Source organism: Anguilla rostrata, chromosome 10 (assembly GCF_018555375.3).
Source record: "Anguilla rostrata isolate EN2019 chromosome 10, ASM1855537v3, whole genome shotgun sequence".
NCBI lineage: Eukaryota > Metazoa > Chordata > Actinopteri > Anguilliformes > Anguillidae > Anguilla > Anguilla rostrata.
Window position 1 is genome coordinate 982947 of NC_057942.1, and position 19575 is coordinate 1002521.

Here is a 19575-nt window from a genome sequence, read left to right on the forward strand (position 1 = left end):
TGTGTTTCAGATCAACAGCATTTCAAACGTCTAGTCGAGCTTTCGAGGCTTAATGTTTAAAACAAATTAAAAAAACAAAAAGCAAGGACAAACACTGAAAGCAATGATGTCTTGTGTTTGTCCAATCAGGAATCTTCCCAGTTAAATTGTTCATTTTATTACCAGCTTCTGAGCAGAGGTTGAATTCTGTTCCTTAATATTAAAATCTTCCGTGAACGTAAGAGAAAGAGAAACTTAATCCAGTTTTATTACACCATGTGCAGATAAGCCTGAAGTGAAAAAAATAATATTTGCATGGTACTGCAGCTCTGTGAGAAAAAAACAGTCTAATATGGTGCTTAATTTCCTGCGGGATCGCCCCTCTGGATTAAATGAGACTGACAGAAGAGGCCAATGGGAGCGCATGCAGCCTGATTAATCCAGAGGTCAGAGGTCACACAGCCTGTTCTGGGTGCAGCCAGGAAGTGTGAAAGGCGTTAATGTCGCAGCGACGCCCCAGAGGGGAGCGTGTTAATGAGGTCATGCGTCATGTGACTGGGGAGGCAGGCTCTGTGATCACAGCACAGCGAAGCGGGGGCAGTTTGGCCTGTTCCAGGGGACGCTCTTCGTCCAGAGAGACCCCTGTCCCAGCGCTGGCGTGACCGTGGTCTGTGCTCCTGGTCCCGTGACCCGTGAAGCCCCTCTTGCAGTCTGGGGACACTGGGAATCAGGGTTTTTTGTGGTCACTTCCACTTCAGATCAGCCCAAAATGCCCACCTGGAACGGCCAAACCCAACACCCTTTCCCCGTGGCCCAGACAGCTGCACAGATTCTATAGACACACCAGATACTCAGGTCCTGTGTTCATTCCATCCTCTCTGCTCCTTAACTACAGGAGGTTCCAGTGCAGTATTACAGCATAGAGCTGTAACAGAATGTGAGAGTGTTTATTATTAATAATAATAATAATAATAATAATAAACTTTATTTATATAGCACCTTTCATATCATGTCATATGTTTATGATGTCATAGAAGGGCAGAGCGCAGTACATTAACAGAATGTGAGAATGTTTATGATGTCATAGTAGGCTGCAGCACAGTACATTAAAGCCACAGATATTATAGGCACACCAGATACTCAGTTCTCTGCTTCTCCTTAACTGCAGGTTTCCAGTTGGTTGCAGGAGTTTCTGGTGCTATGACTCTGCACAGAATGCCTACCGTCTCAGAGCTGTCCTTGGGGAGTTTTTAGGTTGATGAATTTTTATGAAGATTAAATCAGCATCAAATTAGAATGTTTTTGAATCAATGGTGAGGAGATACAATGTTCACCATTAAGGACAGGAAGCTGAGTATGAACAGTACCTTTTTATTTTACTTTATTTTTACTCCATATTCTTTATCTCTAACAGTTTATGTTCCATATATTTTTACATTCTTCGATAGTTCCTTTTATTAAACTTCTTTTAATTTAGATTGCTCTATTTGTTTTATGTTCCATGAAGCACTTCATGATGCATCCTACATACAAGAAGTGCTATGCAAACATTATTATTATTATTATTATTATGACTATCTGGTCAGTTGACAGAATCTGTGACAGCATTCCCACCACCATGGCAACACAGCAGGCGCCTATGGGCGGAGCCACGTTCAGACAAGACGGGGGCGGGGTCAGGAGGCAGGATGGGGGCGGGGTCAGGAGGCAGGATGGGGGCGGGGTCAGGAGGCGGGACATGGGCGGGGTCAGGGGGGTGGAGTCCCACAGGCACACAGCAGACTGACTGAAACAGGGAGAGGCTACACACACTCCAGAGGGGCGGGCTGGGCCGGCCAGTTCAGCACGGGCACGGGGATGCAGGTCTCACTGACGCCCTCCGAGCAGCGCGTGGAGTACTGGGCCCCGGCCTCCGCCAGGAGCTGAGGGCTGTTCTGGACTGTCTCCACTGGAGAGGGGGGGCGGGGCAAAGGGGCAAGGGGGCGGGGCTCAGGCAGGGGGTGGGGTTGCAAAAAGGGGCAGGGTTGGTCAGGGGCGGGTTGGGAAAAGGGGCAGGGTCAGACAGGGGGCGGGCGGTAAAGGCGGGGTCACAAGGGGCAGGGTTAAGCAGGGGGGTTGGTTGGGCAAGGGGGGGGTTGTGGACAGGGTCAGGCAAGGGGGTGGGTTGTGGACAGGGTCAGCAAGGGGTGAGTGGCATGGGCGGTCAGGCAGGGGGGAGGAGTCATGTAAGAGGGAGGAGTCCAATGGGAGAGGAGTCATATGGGGAGGGAGTTCGGGGGGGAGGTGTCAGGTTTGAGGGCAGAGTCAGGGCGGGGGGGCAGGAGTTTGGTCATGAGCAAGGGTGTAATGAGACAGCGGGGAGGGGTCACATGGGGAGGATTGTGTAGGGGGAGGAGTCAGGTGGAAGGGTGGAGTCAAGCCAGGGGGAGGAGTCAGGTGGAAGGGCGGTTTCAGGCCAGGGGGAGGTCAGGTGGAAGTAGAGTCAGGCAAGGGAGGAGTCAGGGAGGGGAATCATGGCAAGGGGGGAGGAGTCAGGAGTATCAGGGGGTGGGGCAAGATGGCCAAGAAAGGAAAGAAAAGACAAGGAACAAACAAATAACAGATATGTAGCCACAAAAAACCTTACGACAGGACCACTGTCACCAGTGAAGCTTGTTCATGTGAAACTGCCACTTCAGGATCAACAGTCCCTGTTTAGTGCAGCCTGAAACAAACCCATCTGAGGGCTGGGCCACACCCAAAACCTCTCATTACCCCTGGTGCACTCTGACCCCTCTGCACCAAAGCCCCTCCCTCACCAGCAGCAATGTAGCAGCCCCCCCCCCGCCCCCGCAGTTTCCCTTGATGAGGCGAAATCCTCCTGCAGTGAGGCTCCCAAAAACATGTTCATCGCCCAGAATCCTCGTTTTTCCACATTTTACCAAACAATAACAACACGGCAATATTTTATACTATATAAGTACAGTTGTGTCAGGTGATATGCCACAGAGTGTGTGAATATTATAATTTAAATATAATATAATGTTATTATCAAAATCAATATAATGAGAGTGGACTGATTGGGCCCAACAGCAGCAGCAAACAGCCTTCATTTTCCCGAACCCAAGTCCCTTTCCCTTGACATGACATCAGAAAGCTTTCTCTGGTTCACTGAGCTTGGTCATTTCTGCCAAATACCAGAGCGAAACCTGCTGAAAGGTCAAAGGTTATTCCGAACAATTCCTCTCGAAATCAGAAAAATGACACAGTGAGTGTGTGAGTACAAGGTTGTGTGATGGTGTAGGTGTTTGTGGTGTGAGTGTGTGATGGTGTAGGTGTTTGTGGTGTGAGTGTGTGATGGTGTAGGTGTTTGTGGTGTGAGTGTGTGAGTACGAGGTTGTGTGATGGTGTAGGTGTTTGTGGTGTGAGTGTGTGATGGTGTAGGTGTTTGTGGTGTGAGTGTGTGAGTACAAGGTTGTGTGATGGTGTAGGTGTTTGTGGTGTGAGTGTGTGATGGTGTTTGTGCTTAATGTGTGGAAGTGGTGTATAAGCGTGAAACATACACTGCAGTAATGTCCAAATGTACCCACATTCAGCAAATGCTCTTATTCATACCGACACGTGTAATTTCACATATGAAGACGCATATTCGCCAAAGCAATTCAGGTTGAGTACCACACTAAAGGGTACAACTGCTGTGCCCCATCTCGGACACAAACCTGCAATCTCTGCACAGGCCCAGCAGAGCAGACTGACCCAGCAGGAAGTCTGACCCAGCGGAGCAGACTCACTCAGCAGAGCAGACTGACCCAGCAGAGCAGACTGACCCAGCAGGCAGACTGACCCAGCAGGCAGACTAACCCAGCGTGCAGACTGACCCAGCGGAGCAGAATGGCCGAGCAGAGCAGACTGACCCAGCGGGGCAGACTCACCCAGCAGGTGACTGTACCCAGCTCGACCCAGGAGGACAGAGACGCTGGTAACCCGGGGCAGTGAAGGGGAGGCAGCAGATGGAACTTCCCCAGCGGGGGACTCACAGGCGGGCGGAGGTCCGTCGCCAGGGTGGAAAGGTTAACCTGCTGGCACGCTGAGGGGGGCAGCAGGGGGACACCATGGGGCTCCAGCGGCAGAGGGGAGGGGGCGGGTGCAGAACACCTCAAACCGAGGGGCCACTAGCGAACACTGAGTGCCGCAGTGGTGCAGGTACAACCAGCCTGGAGGCCAGGGGTCTCAAACTCCGAACCTGGAGGGCCGCAGTGTCTGCAGGCTTAACTCCAGTCCTGGAGGGGGCGCTGTGTCTGAGACCCTCCTCCTCTCCTCTCTCACCACAGCTCTAGGAGCAGCTTTGTCAGGCTCACAGTGCAGTAAGGTCACGAGCAGAACCAAATTTTAAAAAGTTTGTTGAAACGTTTCGGGTTCCCCTGAGAGGGGCCTTATTAAACGCTGCGCGGGACGGATTCACGAGGACGCAAAACTCTAGTTATTGTTTTGATGCAAATTTTTAAGAGCCGCTGACAGGAAGCCGTTTCTGTGGCAGACTAATGACCGGATAGTTCTGCATTCACCTCAAGTTCCAGTCACATATCAGGGCCAGGGACATTCACATTTCAATACAGCGAATTGAAAAATATTGAATTAATTTCAATTATTGTCCTGATCTGGCTGCATGTGAATGGAAGATCAGCGCTGATACAGACGCTACAGCTAACGTGTGACTGCGCTGTGAAGCACTGGCCGGGGTGTGACTCTGTGAGTCATTTCCGTGTGTTTCATTTTTGGCGCCTCCCACTCACCGTCCAGGACGGGGATCACGGTCTTCCTCAGCGCCAGGACCAGGCCCAGCGGCGAGCCGAACAGGAAGAAGTCGGACACCTCGAAATCCAGCTTCCCGAGCGCGCCCCCCTCCAGCATGGTGCTACCGCTGGACCGCCGAGACAGATGCTTGCCATGGTGCAGACTCACAACACACAACACACACACCCCCCCACCCCAACACACACACCCACACCCAACACACACACAACACACACAACACACACCCCCACCACCACACACCCACACCACACACACACACACACACACACACACACCCACACACCAAACACAAAACACAACAAACACACAACACACCACAACCCAACACCCCCCACACACACCACACAACCACACCCCACACCAGATCGCACCAGCACACACAAACACACACACACACACACACACACACACCACACACACGCACCACCACACACACACCACACCACGCACCACACCACCACACACCACACACACCACACACACACACACCACACACACACACACACACACACACACACCCCACACACACACACACACAACCACACACACGCCGCACACACACCCACACACACACCACACACACACACACACACCACACACACCCACACGACACACAACACACACGACACACCCACCCCCCCCCACCACCACACACAACACCACAGGGGTTTTTAGTGTCAGGGATTTCTTACACCTTGTAACCACCAAATGCCAAAGTCCACAGATTGTAAAATGGAAAAACACAAAGGCACACCCAAAAAACCAAAACCTCTCCTGCACTCAAGACTCAAATTCAGTACCAAAGACTGAAACCAAGATTCAGATGCACCCAGTCAAAGGGAAACCCCCCCCCCCCCACCCCCCCCACCCCCCCCCACTCTCACTCCCCCCTGCTCAACGGCGCCCCCACCTGGACAGGAAGGCCTGGTGCTGCTTGATGGTGTCCAGCTCGTAGGTGGAGGAGTCGCTGCGCTTCCGGGGCGGGGCCCGTTTGGGGTCGTCGGGGCCGGCCGCGCGCGGGATGTCTATGTTGCTGCGGCTCAGGTGCTGGCTGCCCTCCAGCGACGGGGAGGCCGAGCCATAGCTGCTGTTCACCATCCCCGGGGAGAGCAGGTCAGTGTCCTGGGGGAGCAGGGGGGAGAGCAGGTCAGTGTCCTGGGGGAGCAGGGGGGAGAGCAGGTCAGTGTCCTGGGGGAGCAGGGGGGAGAGCAGGTCAGTGTCCTGGGAGCAGGGGGGAGAGCAGGTCAGTGCCTGGGGAGCAGGGGGGAGAGCAGGTCAGTGTCCTGGGGAGCAGGGGGGAGAGCAGGTCAGTGTCCTGGGAGCAGGGGGAGAGCAGGTCAGTGCCTGGGGAGCAGGGGGGAGAGCAGGTCAGTGTCCTGGGGAGCAGGGGGGAGAGCAGGTCAGTGTCCTGGGGAGCAGGGGGGAGAGCAGGTCAGTGTCCTGGGGGAGCAGGGGGGAGAGCAGGTCAGTGTCCTGGGAGCAGGGGGGAGAGCAGGTCAGTGTCCTGGGGAGCAGGGGGGAGAGCAGGTCAGTGTCCTGGGGGAGCAGGGGGGAGAGCAGGTCAGTGTCCTGGGGAGCAGGGGGGAGAGCAGGTCAGTGTCCTGGGGGAGCAGGGGGGAGACAGCCTCAGCCAGTCACCTTCCAGAACTCCCCCAGTGCAGTCTCACCTGTCCAGAGCAGTCTCACCTGTGTACAGGTGTCTCACCTGTGTAACCTGTGTACAGGTGTCTCATCTGTCTAAGGCGATCTCACCTGTGTACAGGTGTCTCACCTGTGTAACCTGTGTACAGGTGTCTCATCTGTCTAAGGCGGTCTCACCTGTGTACAGGTGTCTCACCTGTGTAACCTGTGTACAGGTGTCTCACCTGTGTAGAGCAGTCTCACCTGTGTACAGGTGTCTCACCTGTGTAACCTGTGTACAGGTGTCTCACCTGTCTAAGGCGGTCTCACCTGTGTACAGGTGTATCACCTGTGTAGAGCAGTCTCACCTGCACGCTCACCACGCTGCCCCGCCGGCTGCTGCTCTGGCTCTCCGACACCGTCTGGCCGCTGTTGCACAGGGCGTCGAAGCCCAGGATCCCGCCGACGCAGTCGCCAATCAAACACACCTGCACAGCCGCGACACACAGTCAAACACACCTGCACCGCCGCGACACACAGTCAAACACACCTGCACAGCCGCGACACACAGTCAAACACACCTGCACCGCCGCGACACACAGTCAAACACTCACCTGTCAACCTGCACAGGCGACACACAGTCAACACACCTGCACAGCCGCGACACACAGTGAAACACACCTGCACCGCCGCGACACACAGTCAAACACACCTGCACCGCCGCGACACACGTCAACACCTGCACGCGCGACACACAGTGAAACCTGCACAGCACCTCACCACGCCCGCGACACACAGTCAAACACACCTGCACCGCCGCGACACACAGTCAAACACACCTGCACAGCCGCGACACACAGTCAAACACACCTGCACAGCCGCGACACACAGTCAAACACACCTGCACCGCCGCGACACAGTCACCGAGAGGACACGCAATCAGGGTCAGGGTCAATAAAGCAAAATACCGACTTTCAGGAAAATACAATAAAAAAAAATACTTAAATGAAAATCAAATAAAAATGTTTTATATTTGACCATACATTTGACTGTAATATATTGCATTATGTTCCATTTGTGGAAGGGAAACTCCCTAAAGATGGGCCTTCTGTCCCTCAGAATGTGAGGAGGGGGGAGAACCTGGCCTGAGGTCACCTGACCCACCTGCCCAGAGAAGCCGGCTCCCTCCAGGGACCTGATGAAGTCAGCGTACACCTGATTGGCTCGCAGGATGACGGCTGCCACGGCGTCCTGGTACTGCGGGGACGAGGTGGCCAATAGAGGCAGAGCCGCCAGGGGGATGTGGTCCTGGCTGTTGGAGAGGCAGCCTTCATCATAGCTATAGGGGCTGAGGCTGCGGGAGAGAGCCATCATCATCATCACCATCATCACCATCATCATAATCTTCGTCATCACTGCCATTGTCATCTTCATCATCATGAACATGGCAAGAAATGAAGTATAAGCTTGTGTGTGTGTGCGTGCGTGTGAGTGTGTGCGTGTGTGTGTGTGTGTGTATGTGTGTGTGTATGCGTCTGTGTGTGCGCGTGTGTGTGTGTGTGTATGCGTGTGTGTGTGTGTGTGTGGAGCACACGCTCACTTGGACACCAGGGAGAAGGCCTCGGTGCAGATGGCGGGACAGGGCACCAGGCGGATGGCGATGCGGCCGAGCGCGGTGGGGTAGTGCACGCGCATCACCGTCTCAAACGCCGTGCTGATGGTGTTCACGTCGCCCTGCTTACTGCTCTGGTCCCCCGCCCCCGAGTCCAGGATGTTCCCCCCGTGCAGGACCAGGATCAGCACGTGGATCTTAGAGGGCTGCAAGGGCTGCTGGGTAGAGCCGTCCTGGAGTGGGGGGGGGGGATAGAGAGGGAGAGAGGAGGAGGGAGGGAGGGGTGGAGGGAAGGAGAGAGAGACGGCAGGGAGGCAGGAGGGAAGAGAGAGGGGAGGAGGGAGGAAGGGGGGGAAGGAGAGAGAGAGGGAGGGGGGGAGAGAAGGAGGGGAGAGGGAAGTCACGACACTCCATTTTACAGTCCAGTCAGCTCCGCTCGGCTCTCTCAGACGCTTCCGCACGAGCAGCCAGGGAGCGGGATTCTGCCGGCGCTGCGGAATCACGGCTTCGGGCCGAACGTAACGCTCACCGCTCACTTCCTGCTCGCGAGGAGGCAGAGGAAACCCAGGACAGGAGCGGCACTGCCGCTGACTGAGGAATAAAGCCGTTTAATGACCTCTCCAAGGTCAGACTCGTGTCTGTGACGAGGGGCACGAGGGGCTGGCTGCCTGAATTTTAATCGCTGATTATGTTCGCTTACAGAAGAATTCTACCACAGCATTCTAGGACGGGGGCTGCTTCTCGAATTTGCCCCAAAATACCGGTCGATGTCCATATCCCCACACTCAGCTTGTGTTCAGGGCGGATGTCCACATCCCCACACCCAGCTTGTGTTCAGGGCCGATGTCCATATCCACAGCCATTTAAGCAGTTCATATTTTCCACCCATATTCTCCAATACAGCTGGATAGTTACCGATGCAAGTTTTAGGCAAAGTACCAGAGGCACAGCTGCTCTCACCATCTGGGATTTGAACCTGCAACCTCCGAGCCCGGCATAGCACATGGTCGCAAGCCCAGTCCCTGAAACGCACCTCCCCTCCATCGGCTGTGATTGGCACGTGGGATGCCCTCAGTAACTCACAGCATATGGAGAAAAGGGCATTCAAATACACTGCTCCTGCAAACACACCATTACCGCCAGTGGGAATGACTCCAACGCCGGCTCGACAGCGTATCTATCAGGCTTCCTGCTGAATTGGCGTCTGACAGCGTCCGGGCCCTGAAGGAGCTTAATTACTGTGCGGCAGAGAGAAGCTGAGCGAGCGTCCGCCATCTCATCTCCGTTCCGCTTGAGCGTACCCTGGGTCCCTAAATCTGTCAGCACGCCGTCGTGATTCGTATTTCACCCTCATGCAATAACCTTAAAGTGTGAAACAAGAGCAGCGGCGCACAGTCTAAATCTGGGCCAGCCTGGTTTCACTGCGCCATACTGAACACTTTATACTGAACGGGGTTACAAACAGATCACACCGTCAAGCAGTTTACACAAGTGCTGTATTACGAACTCAAACACACACACACACACACACACACACACACACACACAAAGTGTAAACTGGACAGTGTGCAGGTTCCGCCAGTGTTGCTTTGGCCGTGTTACTGCACATGTCACGGGTTAAGGCTCTACAGAGGGACCACGTCTCACACTCAGGGAGGCTAACGGGTTAGTCCTGGGTCTGGGGGGGGGTGGGGTGGGGGGGGGGCTCTACTGCGGCTCCGGCCCACGATGCACCTGGGCCGTGCGTTTACTTACTGCCGAGGGGCTGGTTACCATGACGCAGGGAATGGCGGTGCTGCCGGCGGTGAGGCTAGCGTAGCCGCACATCTGAACACAGAAGGACAGACAGACTGTGGGAGGAGCCTCCACACACCTGGACCCCGCCCCCACACGCCTGGACTCCGCCCTGCCACCACCCCCTGAATAAACGCACCTGTAAATTACCCTCCTCCGATTACAGTTAGAAAGCAGAATCAGGGTGCTGTTCCACTATGTATGTTTTGGTTGCTACTGGTTGCAACTCTAAGTGCACTTCCTTACTTACTGTGAGATGGACCAATCAAATGACCATATTGGTGAGTGTAGCCTTGCAGTTTAATCTCAGCTGTCAGCACCCGTTGCTGGTGCTAATGATCCCATGTTGGTCCTTCCGCTAAGATGAGAGCCACAGGTGTGTGCTGCACCTGTGCGAGTTTCGCAGAGGAACGTACCTCCTGGAGCCGGTCCCCACTGTCAGTCAGGGTGTACTCCCCGCCCGACTCCGGGTACAGCTCTCCTGAAAACACAAACAGGAAGTCCGGTTCTACTCCATCCTGCTCGGAACGTTCATGAGGTTTTAGCATGTCGGTTCCCTGCCCAGTGGAACTGTGAATCACTAGGGGTTGGGTGGATTGAGAGGTCCTTTCCACTGATAGACCAGATTAAATCAAACACTGGTCTCGCAGTGTATGTGTATTCTTAGGTTCTATGTTTGAGAACCTAGAACCTCAGGATAAATACTGACAAGAACAGGCCTTTCAGTCCATCCAGGCTCATCATTCACCAACAGGTTACACAGCATCCAGCACTGCATCAAGTCTGGACATCCCAGAAAGGGTTGCGACCTCTACTACATGACCCATCGAGCTGTTCCACACACGGTCAACTCTCTGTGTAAAAGTACTTCCTGAGGTCAGCTGCAGAGCAGGCTACAGGTCAACTCTCTGCGTAAAAGCACTTCCTGAGGTCAGCTGCAGAGCAGGCTACAGGTCAACTCTCTGTGTAAAAGTACTTCCTGAGGTCAGCTGCAGAGCAGGCTACAGGTCAACTCTCTGCGTAAAAGCACTTCCTGAGGTCAGCTGCAGAGCAGGCTACAGGTCAACTCTCTGCGTAAAAGCACTTCCTGAGGTCAGCTGCAGAGCAGGCTACAGGTCAACTCTCTGTGTAAAAGCACTTCCTGAGGTCAGCTGCAGAGCAGGCTACAGGTCAACTCTCTGTGTAAAAGCACTTCCTGAGGTCAGCTGCAGAGCAGGCTACAGGTCAACTCTCTGTGTAAAAGCACTTCCTGGGGTCAGCTGCTGAGCAGGCTACAGGTCAACTCTCTGCGTAAAAGCACTTCCTGAGGTCAGCTGCAGAGCAGGCTACAGGTCAACTCTCTGTGTAAAAGCACTTCCTGGGGTCAGCTGCAGAGCAGGCTACAGGTCAACTCTCTGTGTAAAAGCACTTCCTGGGGTCAGCTGCAGAGCAGGCTACAGGTCAACTCTCTGTGTAAAAGCACTTCCTGGGGTCAGCTGCTGAGCAGGCTACAGGTCAACTCTCTGTGTAAAAGTACTTCCTGGGGTCAGCTGCAGAGCAGGCTACAGGTCAACTCTCTGTGTAAAAGTACTTCCTGGGGTCAGCTGCAGAGCAGGCTACAGGTCAACTCTCTGTGTAAAAGCACTTCCTGGGGTCAGCTGCAGAGCAGGCTACAGGTCAACTCTCTGTGTAAAAGTACTTCCTGGGGTCAGCTGCAGAGCAGGCTACAGGTCAACTCTCTGTATAAAAGTACTTCCTGGGGTCAGCTGCAGAGCAGGCTACAGGTCCTTGTCCATCACGCACCTTGCGCCTCCTCCGCGTCCGTAGCCTCGATCTTGTCCATCAGTTCGTTGGAGCTCCACTTGGTGATCTCCTTGGGAAAGGTCTCCTCGTTGTCAGAGAGATCCTCTGGTCGGGCGAGAGGGGAGAGAAAACCAAGCCTGTCAATCACTAGCGAGGGGGCGGGGCTTCTGCTTAAGCTCATTTTGTGTTTTAGTGATTTTAAAAATAAAAATCAACATGAAATGTTTTTTTTAGTTTTTGTCTTTTTGATAGTTTATGAGGCAGGTAAGGAAGAGAGAACTTTGGCCAGATCATTTTGCCTCTCTATCTGTTAAACGCTACTTCACCACATGGTGTCACGTTGATTACATCCTATAGGCTAACAAAGCCCGTCTAACCATGGGCACCTCCTGCTTGGCCTTATTCCAGACTCCACTGCCAAGCTAGCATTGCAACATGTGGAAAATATTTGGGAGAAAATGCTACAGTCTGTTGGGATTACTACGAGTCTGACTCTGTCCCAGACTTACTGATTGTTGTTTGGTCCTGTTTTTCATTAAAGGATTCAAGGCCTCAGGCTAGTTTGAGATGGTTTGCAAAAGTAAATAAATGTTTCAAAAGAATTTGATTTATTGTTTATTTTACACAATAACTAGTTTAAACCTCTAAAACTTTACCCCTAAAAAATGGGGTACCCAACCGCAACCCCCCCCCAAAAAAAAAACCACAAAAACAAAGCATTTCCAAAAAATGGAAATGAAAAAAAAACTAAAACTCGGAAACACGCTCTTAGAATCAACGAAAACTAAACTGAAATTGAAATCAAAATTGAAAACTAAATAAAGACCAACAAAAAATGTAAAACTATCATAACCCTGGGCCACACTTCTATGACCACAGCACCCAAAGCTCCAGCTGGAGTCAGAGGAGCTGATCCAGGGTCAAAAGTTCTGATGAGTATCTCACAGCTCAAGGTCAAGCAGCTGTTTGTTTATTCATTACTGGCTTTACTGCTGCTCAGCAGAGATAAAGACTAGGGGCCCGGACCAGGCCGAGGACCTCAGGATCCTCTGTCATGTGCCCCGCCCATCCCCCTGAAAGGGGCGGTTCCCAGATCCACCAATCCCTGCGCAGGAAGAGTGGCGGTCTAAAGGGTGGCTCAGGAATGTGGAGCCCTCAGGCCCTGTGGGGCGAGGCGCCCCTGTCCTGCTCCCGTGGAGGGTCCACCACGCCCCCCCCCGGCTCCCCTCCATACGAAATCAATCACTTCTGCAGTCCCACTTACAGACAGGCTGTCATTCAGAGTTTCACATTCAGACATTCCCCAGAGGGAATACACAACCCCCTCTGAGCAAGCATGGGGAAAGACCACTCTCCCTGAACCTTCAAACGATGACCCAGCTGAGCTCCTGGAACATGGAGGAGGGGGTGGACGCAGAAAAGATGCTTATTCCACAGGAAAGCCCCAAAAACAACACAATGGTGTTCTCCTACCAGCTGGTGTGGACAACCGGCAACAGCACTGGCAATCGAAGGCCAGTACCCAACCCCAGGATCGCTCACACAATCAGATATGAGAACGAGCAAAAAAACACTTCAGCCACAGGCTGGCACTGCTCAGAGCAGGAGACTGTGTGTGAACACACTCTCCCCACAAAACGTTTCCAGAGCGTCAGATTCCCATCCGTGTTCCGGCCTTGGAGCGTTTCATTGTTCTATCAAAGTGCGTTTCATCGTTCCAAGCAAGTTCTATAAAAGTCACAGAAAGATGATGAGCCAGGCGGTGAATAAACACCCGGCAGCCTCCCCCGAGGGTCATCTTTAACAGTTAGGCAGGACACACGCCAAAACTCATTAAAAGAGTCTTCCGCGCAAACTTATTCAAATGGCATGGTTAACGTTTAACGTCGCCAACATTCCTGATAAAATGACCGTGAATGACCGTCCACAGTCCAAACTCTTTTTAACTTGAGTAATAAAAACTGCACAATAATAAAAGTCTGTTCCCACTCCTTGTGGCTTAAATAAACAGCTCAAGGGACACGCCGGAATCTGCACAAACAGACACGCCTGGAACATTTTACAGAAATAAAAACTCTTAGCCGGGTCAGAAGCTGGCTGTCTCCCATCCAGCTGTGTCAGTGTAATGGACTTGGGTACGAGCCAGGAGGCCCACACGACACCCATCCCACACCGGGCAGGTACCGGTACAGACCGTTCTGCGGTGCTGTCTCCGGCCCGGGACATTACCGGACCACACTGCCTACCAGAGTACACAGGACGGCTGCACCCCGGTGGAACCTTTGTACCCCGATGCGAATCGAGAGGCTCGTGTGGTTCTGGTTGTGTCTGCGTGTATACCACTGGAGTAAGTCTCTGGGTGAGTAACACGCACATAAGAGGTGTGTAAGGAGGAAACCCCGACACTAGTCACTACTACACGCCCTGGTAAAATTTCATAGATGTCAAATTTCACAGTTTATTTTTTACCCAGAATGCACCCTGGCTTTTGCTTATGTACACAATAAAATGTAGTGACTCTAATGTGAGCTGAAATTAATGAGGAACCTGTTTGGTATGAGGAGCAGCTGACAAGCAGAAAACATCGTTTATGTGCATAAAAGAGGACAAGCAGCAAAACTGCCGGTGAACTACATTAAAGGAAAAAGAGCATTAAATATTTCACACAAACCAGAGATTTTCCACTGTACACTTCACACGAAAGCAAAACATTCACTGGAGGAGTGAAGTTACTGGATGATTTAAATTGGTGTTATGATATGAAGTGAGGAAAAAATGTAACTTTATTTAAATAAACAATTTTAACATTTCAGTCTCCGGAATGTTTCTGTCTCACTGCACCCACGCGCCCCCTTCTGGTCAATCCTACACCCACAGTCTGCCTGGACAAGCTACACATGAAAATGTCCTCCCCACTCTCTGCTGAGCTCATCTGGTGGACTATTGGCTAAAATGAGCCAATAGCTGACATCACATCTGATGACAGATGCGGGGCGGGGGGTGGGGGGGGGGGTGGCTGCAGCAGAAATGGGGAGAGAACGGCGGTGCGACACGGCGGTACTGGGGACTGCGAGCGTGACGGCGTTACCGTGTGCGTCGAAGAACTCCTCGTCCGAGCTGTCCTCCGAGTCCCGCGCTATGCTCTGCATCCTCCACTCAGAGATGCTGTGGCGGGAGGGGCTTCCTGGAACAGCAGAGCGCACTGATTGGTTCAAATCCCTGTGAGTGGGAGGTAACATAGAGTAGCTCCGCCCATTTTGGGTTTATTCATCCTCCCATCGTGACTGTGATAAAGCTGCACCCACATCTATTCCCAAAGTGATGAATTCCTCAGACCAAACAGATGCTCAACTCTTCCAGGCTACGCACTCAGACTGCTGAAGCCAAAACATTCCAGTCTGATGCCCCTCCCTTACATTCAACAAGGGGGCATGGCTAACGGACATAGTGTGGGTGAGAGGAGAGAAGGAAAAAGGGAGAGAGGAGGTAAGGACAGAGGGAGAGAGAGAGAGGAGGAATGGAGGGAGGGAGGGAGGGAAGGGGGGTGTTTTCACATCATCACTCACACTCCAGGAGAAACGGGCTCACAGCTGTGCCTCTGATCCGGGTGGGGGGGGTCAGTGGGAGGGTAGATGGTTCTCCCTTACCCCTGTGACATCAGAGCTGCTGCTTCTAAAAATAGTGTGTGAGTATGTATGCCTTTGAGTGTGTGAGTGTGAGTGTGTGTATGTGTGTGTGTGTGTGTGTGAGTTTGTGCGTGTGTGTGTGTGCTTGTGTGTGTGTGTCTCTCTGTCTGTGTGTGTGTGTGGGTGTGTGTGTGTGTGTGTGTGCTTGTGTGTGTGTGTCTCTCTGTCTGTGTGTGTGTGTGGGTGTGCTTGTGTGTGTGTGTGTGTGTGTGTGTGTGTCTCTCTGTCTGTGTGTGTGTGTGTCTCTCTCTGTCTGTGTGTGTGTGTGCGTGTGTGTGTGTTTGTGCGTGTGCGTGTGTGTGTGTGTGTGGTAGGGAAGGCAGGGTGTTCAGTCAGCTTGTGTTCTGTCTGACAGGACAGCGGTGCAGTCCCTCAGCCTGGGGGGGGCTGTCAGTCTGCAGGTTTAATCTAAACAGAGACGCTGCTCTTAACTGAAGCAGAGACGTGTCACTCTGTCCCTGGGGATCAGCGGGGGGGGGTCAGTCACAGAGATCACCACCGACCCCACCCTGCCCAGAGTATCCCACAATCCCCCTCAGTCAACTGCATAACACATACACGTACACACACAGGCACTTTCACACACGCACGCACACCTGCACACACACACACAAACACACACAGGCTTGTTCTCTCTCTCTCTCTCTCTCATACACACACACACACACACACACACACACACACTCGGACTCACCGCCTCTCTTGGACGAGCGGGAGGACCGGGACGAGGTGGACCACTGCTTGGTGAGAGCGGCGCGTGCCTGCAGAGAGTCCACCGCTCCGCCAGGGGGCGCCTCCTCGGCCTCCATGTGGCTGATGGCCTCCTTGGCCCCCTGCTCCTTGTCGGGGGAGGCGGGGGCGGCGCCGTTGGGCTCGCCCCCCTCCTCGGCGAGGCTGTACTCCGCCATCTTCTGCGCCAGCATCAGCTGCGTCTCCAGCTCCAGCTGCCGGATGTCCTCCATGGTCAGGCCGTACCACTCGTCCTGCCAGCACCAGGCCTGCCGGTGCGCTCGAACCATCACCTTCCGCAGCCCTGGGGGGGGGGCAGGGAGGCAGGGGGGTGGGGGGAGGTCAAACAGCTACCTGGTCACAGGCAGTTACAGCGTAATAAGCAAGCTCCAGATTGGCCTGTATGGTCGGCTGTTAGCTCTATAAAAATCCCCACAGGAGTCTGTGCTCATTTTAAACAGCAGTAAAGCGCTCTCTGTACCTGTCCTAAAGACAGAGGCGCGTCCTCATCTCTCAAAAACTAGACATCAGAACATCTCCTGCGGGCCGAGTCAGTCCCGGGGGGGTTACCGAAACCCGGGTCTGCAGGTCCGGTCCATTCCAATGAGTCAATTTAGGAAATTAAGCGAAATTAAAATGAAGAATTATGCCAAAAAACCTACCACAATGTTCTTTGAGGAGTTTTTTTCCAATTAACAAATTAAATTTTTATTAATTTCCTGATTTGAATGAGGTGAAAAGGACTGGACCCCCCCTCCCATCACTGTTCCTGAAACCCCTGATTAACACAGCAGGACGTCCTGTCCGGCCCCAGACTCGGGGGGGGGGGGGTCTAGAGGGCCACAGAGGAGGGGGGTTCAGCAGGGGCACCCCCACTCTGAACCTGACCCCCACTCCAAATACAGGAAGACTACATGCCACCCCAGACACAGTCAGGGTGCCCCGCCCCCCCCACCCCCCGTACCCCCGGGGAGCTGAGAGGAAGAGAGCTGCCCGGTCATTAGCCTGACAGCCGCTCCACCGGGCCGGCACAGCCGTGACACTAATGGCCGACCGGAGCAGGAGGCTACGATTACTCCTGACTGCTGCTCTGCTGACCACGCCCCCTTCCCTCGCCCAATCACACCCCCCCCTCCCCTAACCCCCCCCCCCCCCCGGAGCTGTTAGACTACAGAGCAGCAAACCCACAGAGTCTCAGCGCTCTGGAGCACAGGGGCTGTAGCGCTGGGGTTGCAGGTTTGATTCCCAGGAGGAGCAGCGGCATTGTGACCTTCAGCACAGATGCATGACCTGAACTGCATAATAATAATAATAATTATTATTATTATTATTACTAGCATTATTAATATCATTATCATTGTGTAAGAACGGCAGGCTGTATAAATCACTGCATTGAAGAGCAGCTGTTAAATGCTTAAAATGTCCATGTAAAATCAAAGCACAGATTCCCAGCAGCTGGAAAGCAGAGGCTGGAGATTTAATGCTGTTTAAAGATGGAGGAGGGCGTTTAAAGATGGAGGAGGACGTTTAAAGATGGAGGAGGGCGTTTAAAGATGGAGGAGGGCTTTTAAAGATGGAGGACGTCTGCTGCAGCTGCTGGGTCACGGCACACGCAGTGTGCAGAACACGGAGCGTATGACACAGCCGGCGCTAAGCCAATCAACAGCAAGGAGACCAGAGCCTGTTAGCTGCTCATCTGTCATCGCCGGCCAACCAATCAGATTGCTGCGCCGGGAAAATGAAGTGCTGTCATGTGGGACAAACTGACAAACGGGACTGTGTAAAAAAAAAAAAAGAAAAAGGAATCTGTGAGTAAAACAGAATTGACTTCCAGCGCTCATGTCAGTCTCCAAACAGCCAGTTACCGAGTGCCTGAGTCTCCACTCGCTCCCAAAACTCAAAACCGCGCCAGCGGGATTTCATCTCAACCGGGCTAATCACCACGGAAACAAAGAGCCTTTTTTGGATGGCCCCGCCCATCTCTTTCTCCTTAGCCCCCCAGCCCCCCCACCCCCCCCCGAACACCTGGCGTTCGCCCACACAGAGGCGGGTGGGCGGGGGGGGGGGGGGGTGAGGAAGTCGCCGGGCCCGTACCCACGCCGCCGCGCGGCCGCCAGCGCAGCCCAGGCCGGTTATTAGTGTCAGGCGGCGGTTATGTAACCGCTCCGGGAGCTGACTGCGCTTCCGCGCGCACCCCGGCGCTCGGGTGGGGGGGGGGGGCGGGGAGGGACACAGAACAGCGAGCGGGCGTGCTGCGGAGAAGCCAGGACGGATTTAGCACACCGAGCGCTCGCTCTCCCGAGTTTGGAAAGAGAAAACGAGAGAAAGCCGTTCCCTGAGCAGGCCTAGCGCGGAGCAGGCCTAGCGCGGAGCAGGCCTAGCGCGGAGCAGGACTAGCGCGGAGCTGGACTAGCGCGGAGCAGGCCTAGCGCGGAGCAGGACTAGCGCGGAGCAGGACTAGCGCGGAGCTGGACTAGCGCGGAGCAGGCCTAGCGCGGAGCAGGACTAGCGCGGAGCAGGCCTAGCGCGGAGCTGGACTAGCGCGGAGCAGGCCTAGCGCGGAGCTGGACTAGCGCGGAGCAGGACTAGCGCGGAGCAGGCCTAGCGCGGAGCGGGCCTAGCGCGGAGCTGGCGGTGAGATTGAGGGATCTGTCCATCCTGCAGCTCTGCACTGCACCGGGGTCAGAAGGGAGCAGAACACCTCAGAGTTCACCTTCGCCTTTTTGTCCCCGTTTTAAAACACTTCTCGGACGTCAAGCGGTTTCTTCCTTCTGATATTTACACGGCTAACTCAAATGGCGGTCGTTTATCTCATTCAGTGGATCAGTCCTCCAGAAGAACATTTAAAGATAGCACAGATTCTGGAGAACCACCAGACCCACTCAGCTCCTGTTTCCTCGGCACTGCAGTACAAAAGCCGCTCCTGTTGCTATATTAGAGTGCAGAATGTCCATTATCACATTATGTCCATATGGTGTGTGTGTGTGTGTGTGTGTGTCTCTGTTGGTATGTGTGTGTGTGTGTGTGTGTCTCTGTTGGTATGTGTGTGTGTGTGTGTGCGTGGATGAGTGTGTGTGTGTGTGTGTGTGTGTGTGCATGTATCTGTATCAGCCAAGCCCGCCCTAAATCGATGGGGACTGAGAACTGCCAAAATGTTTCAAACAGACAAGCAGACGCCGATTTCACACCTCTCCCCGCGCCATGGCAACGGCCACCAGCAGGTGCACAAACCTCAACCGCCATCACCGCCACCTCTGTCGGGATCCGCAGCGGCACACCTGACTGATCACGCGACGGCACACCTGACCGATCACGCGACGGCACACCTGACTGATCACGCAGCGGCACACCTGACTGATCACGCAGCGGCACACCTGACCAATCACGCGACGGCACACCTGATTGATCACGCGACGGAACACCTGACTGATCACACAGCGGCACACCTGACCAATCACGCGACGGCACACCTGACTGATCACGCGACGGCACACCTGACTGATCACGCAGCGGCACACCTGACTGATCACGCGACGGCACACCTGACCAATCACGCGACGGCACACCTGACTGATCACG

General features: G+C 53.8%; 1 protein-coding gene and 1 long non-coding RNA gene across 2 annotated transcripts in view; one reads left to right on the plus strand and one right to left on the minus strand.

The window, feature by feature from the left end:
• LOC135233695 (membrane-associated phosphatidylinositol transfer protein 2-like) overlaps positions 1 to 19575 on the minus strand; it is a 57113-nt gene that overhangs the window by 9173 nt on the left and 28365 nt on the right. The window contains exons 7-18 of the mRNA XM_064297496.1: positions 15962 to 16300; positions 14670 to 14765; positions 11582 to 11686; positions 10216 to 10280; positions 9761 to 9832; positions 7994 to 8238; positions 7558 to 7747; positions 6762 to 6881; positions 5684 to 5895; positions 4752 to 4879; positions 3891 to 4045; positions 1790 to 1967 (exon numbers count right to left, since the gene is read on the minus strand). Of these exons, the coding sequence (XP_064153566.1) occupies positions 1790 to 1967; positions 3891 to 4045; positions 4752 to 4879; positions 5684 to 5895; positions 6762 to 6881; positions 7558 to 7747; positions 7994 to 8238; positions 9761 to 9832; positions 10216 to 10280; positions 11582 to 11686; positions 14670 to 14765; positions 15962 to 16300 (1905 nt within the window). The remainder of the gene's footprint in view (positions 1 to 1789; positions 1968 to 3890; positions 4046 to 4751; positions 4880 to 5683; positions 5896 to 6761; positions 6882 to 7557; positions 7748 to 7993; positions 8239 to 9760; positions 9833 to 10215; positions 10281 to 11581; positions 11687 to 14669; positions 14766 to 15961; positions 16301 to 19575) is intronic.
• Positions 3148 to 3519, plus strand: LOC135264580 (uncharacterized). Its single transcript, XR_010332743.1, has 3 exons — positions 3148 to 3262; positions 3325 to 3402; positions 3450 to 3519. It is a non-coding gene; the product is annotated as an uncharacterized LOC135264580 (long non-coding RNA).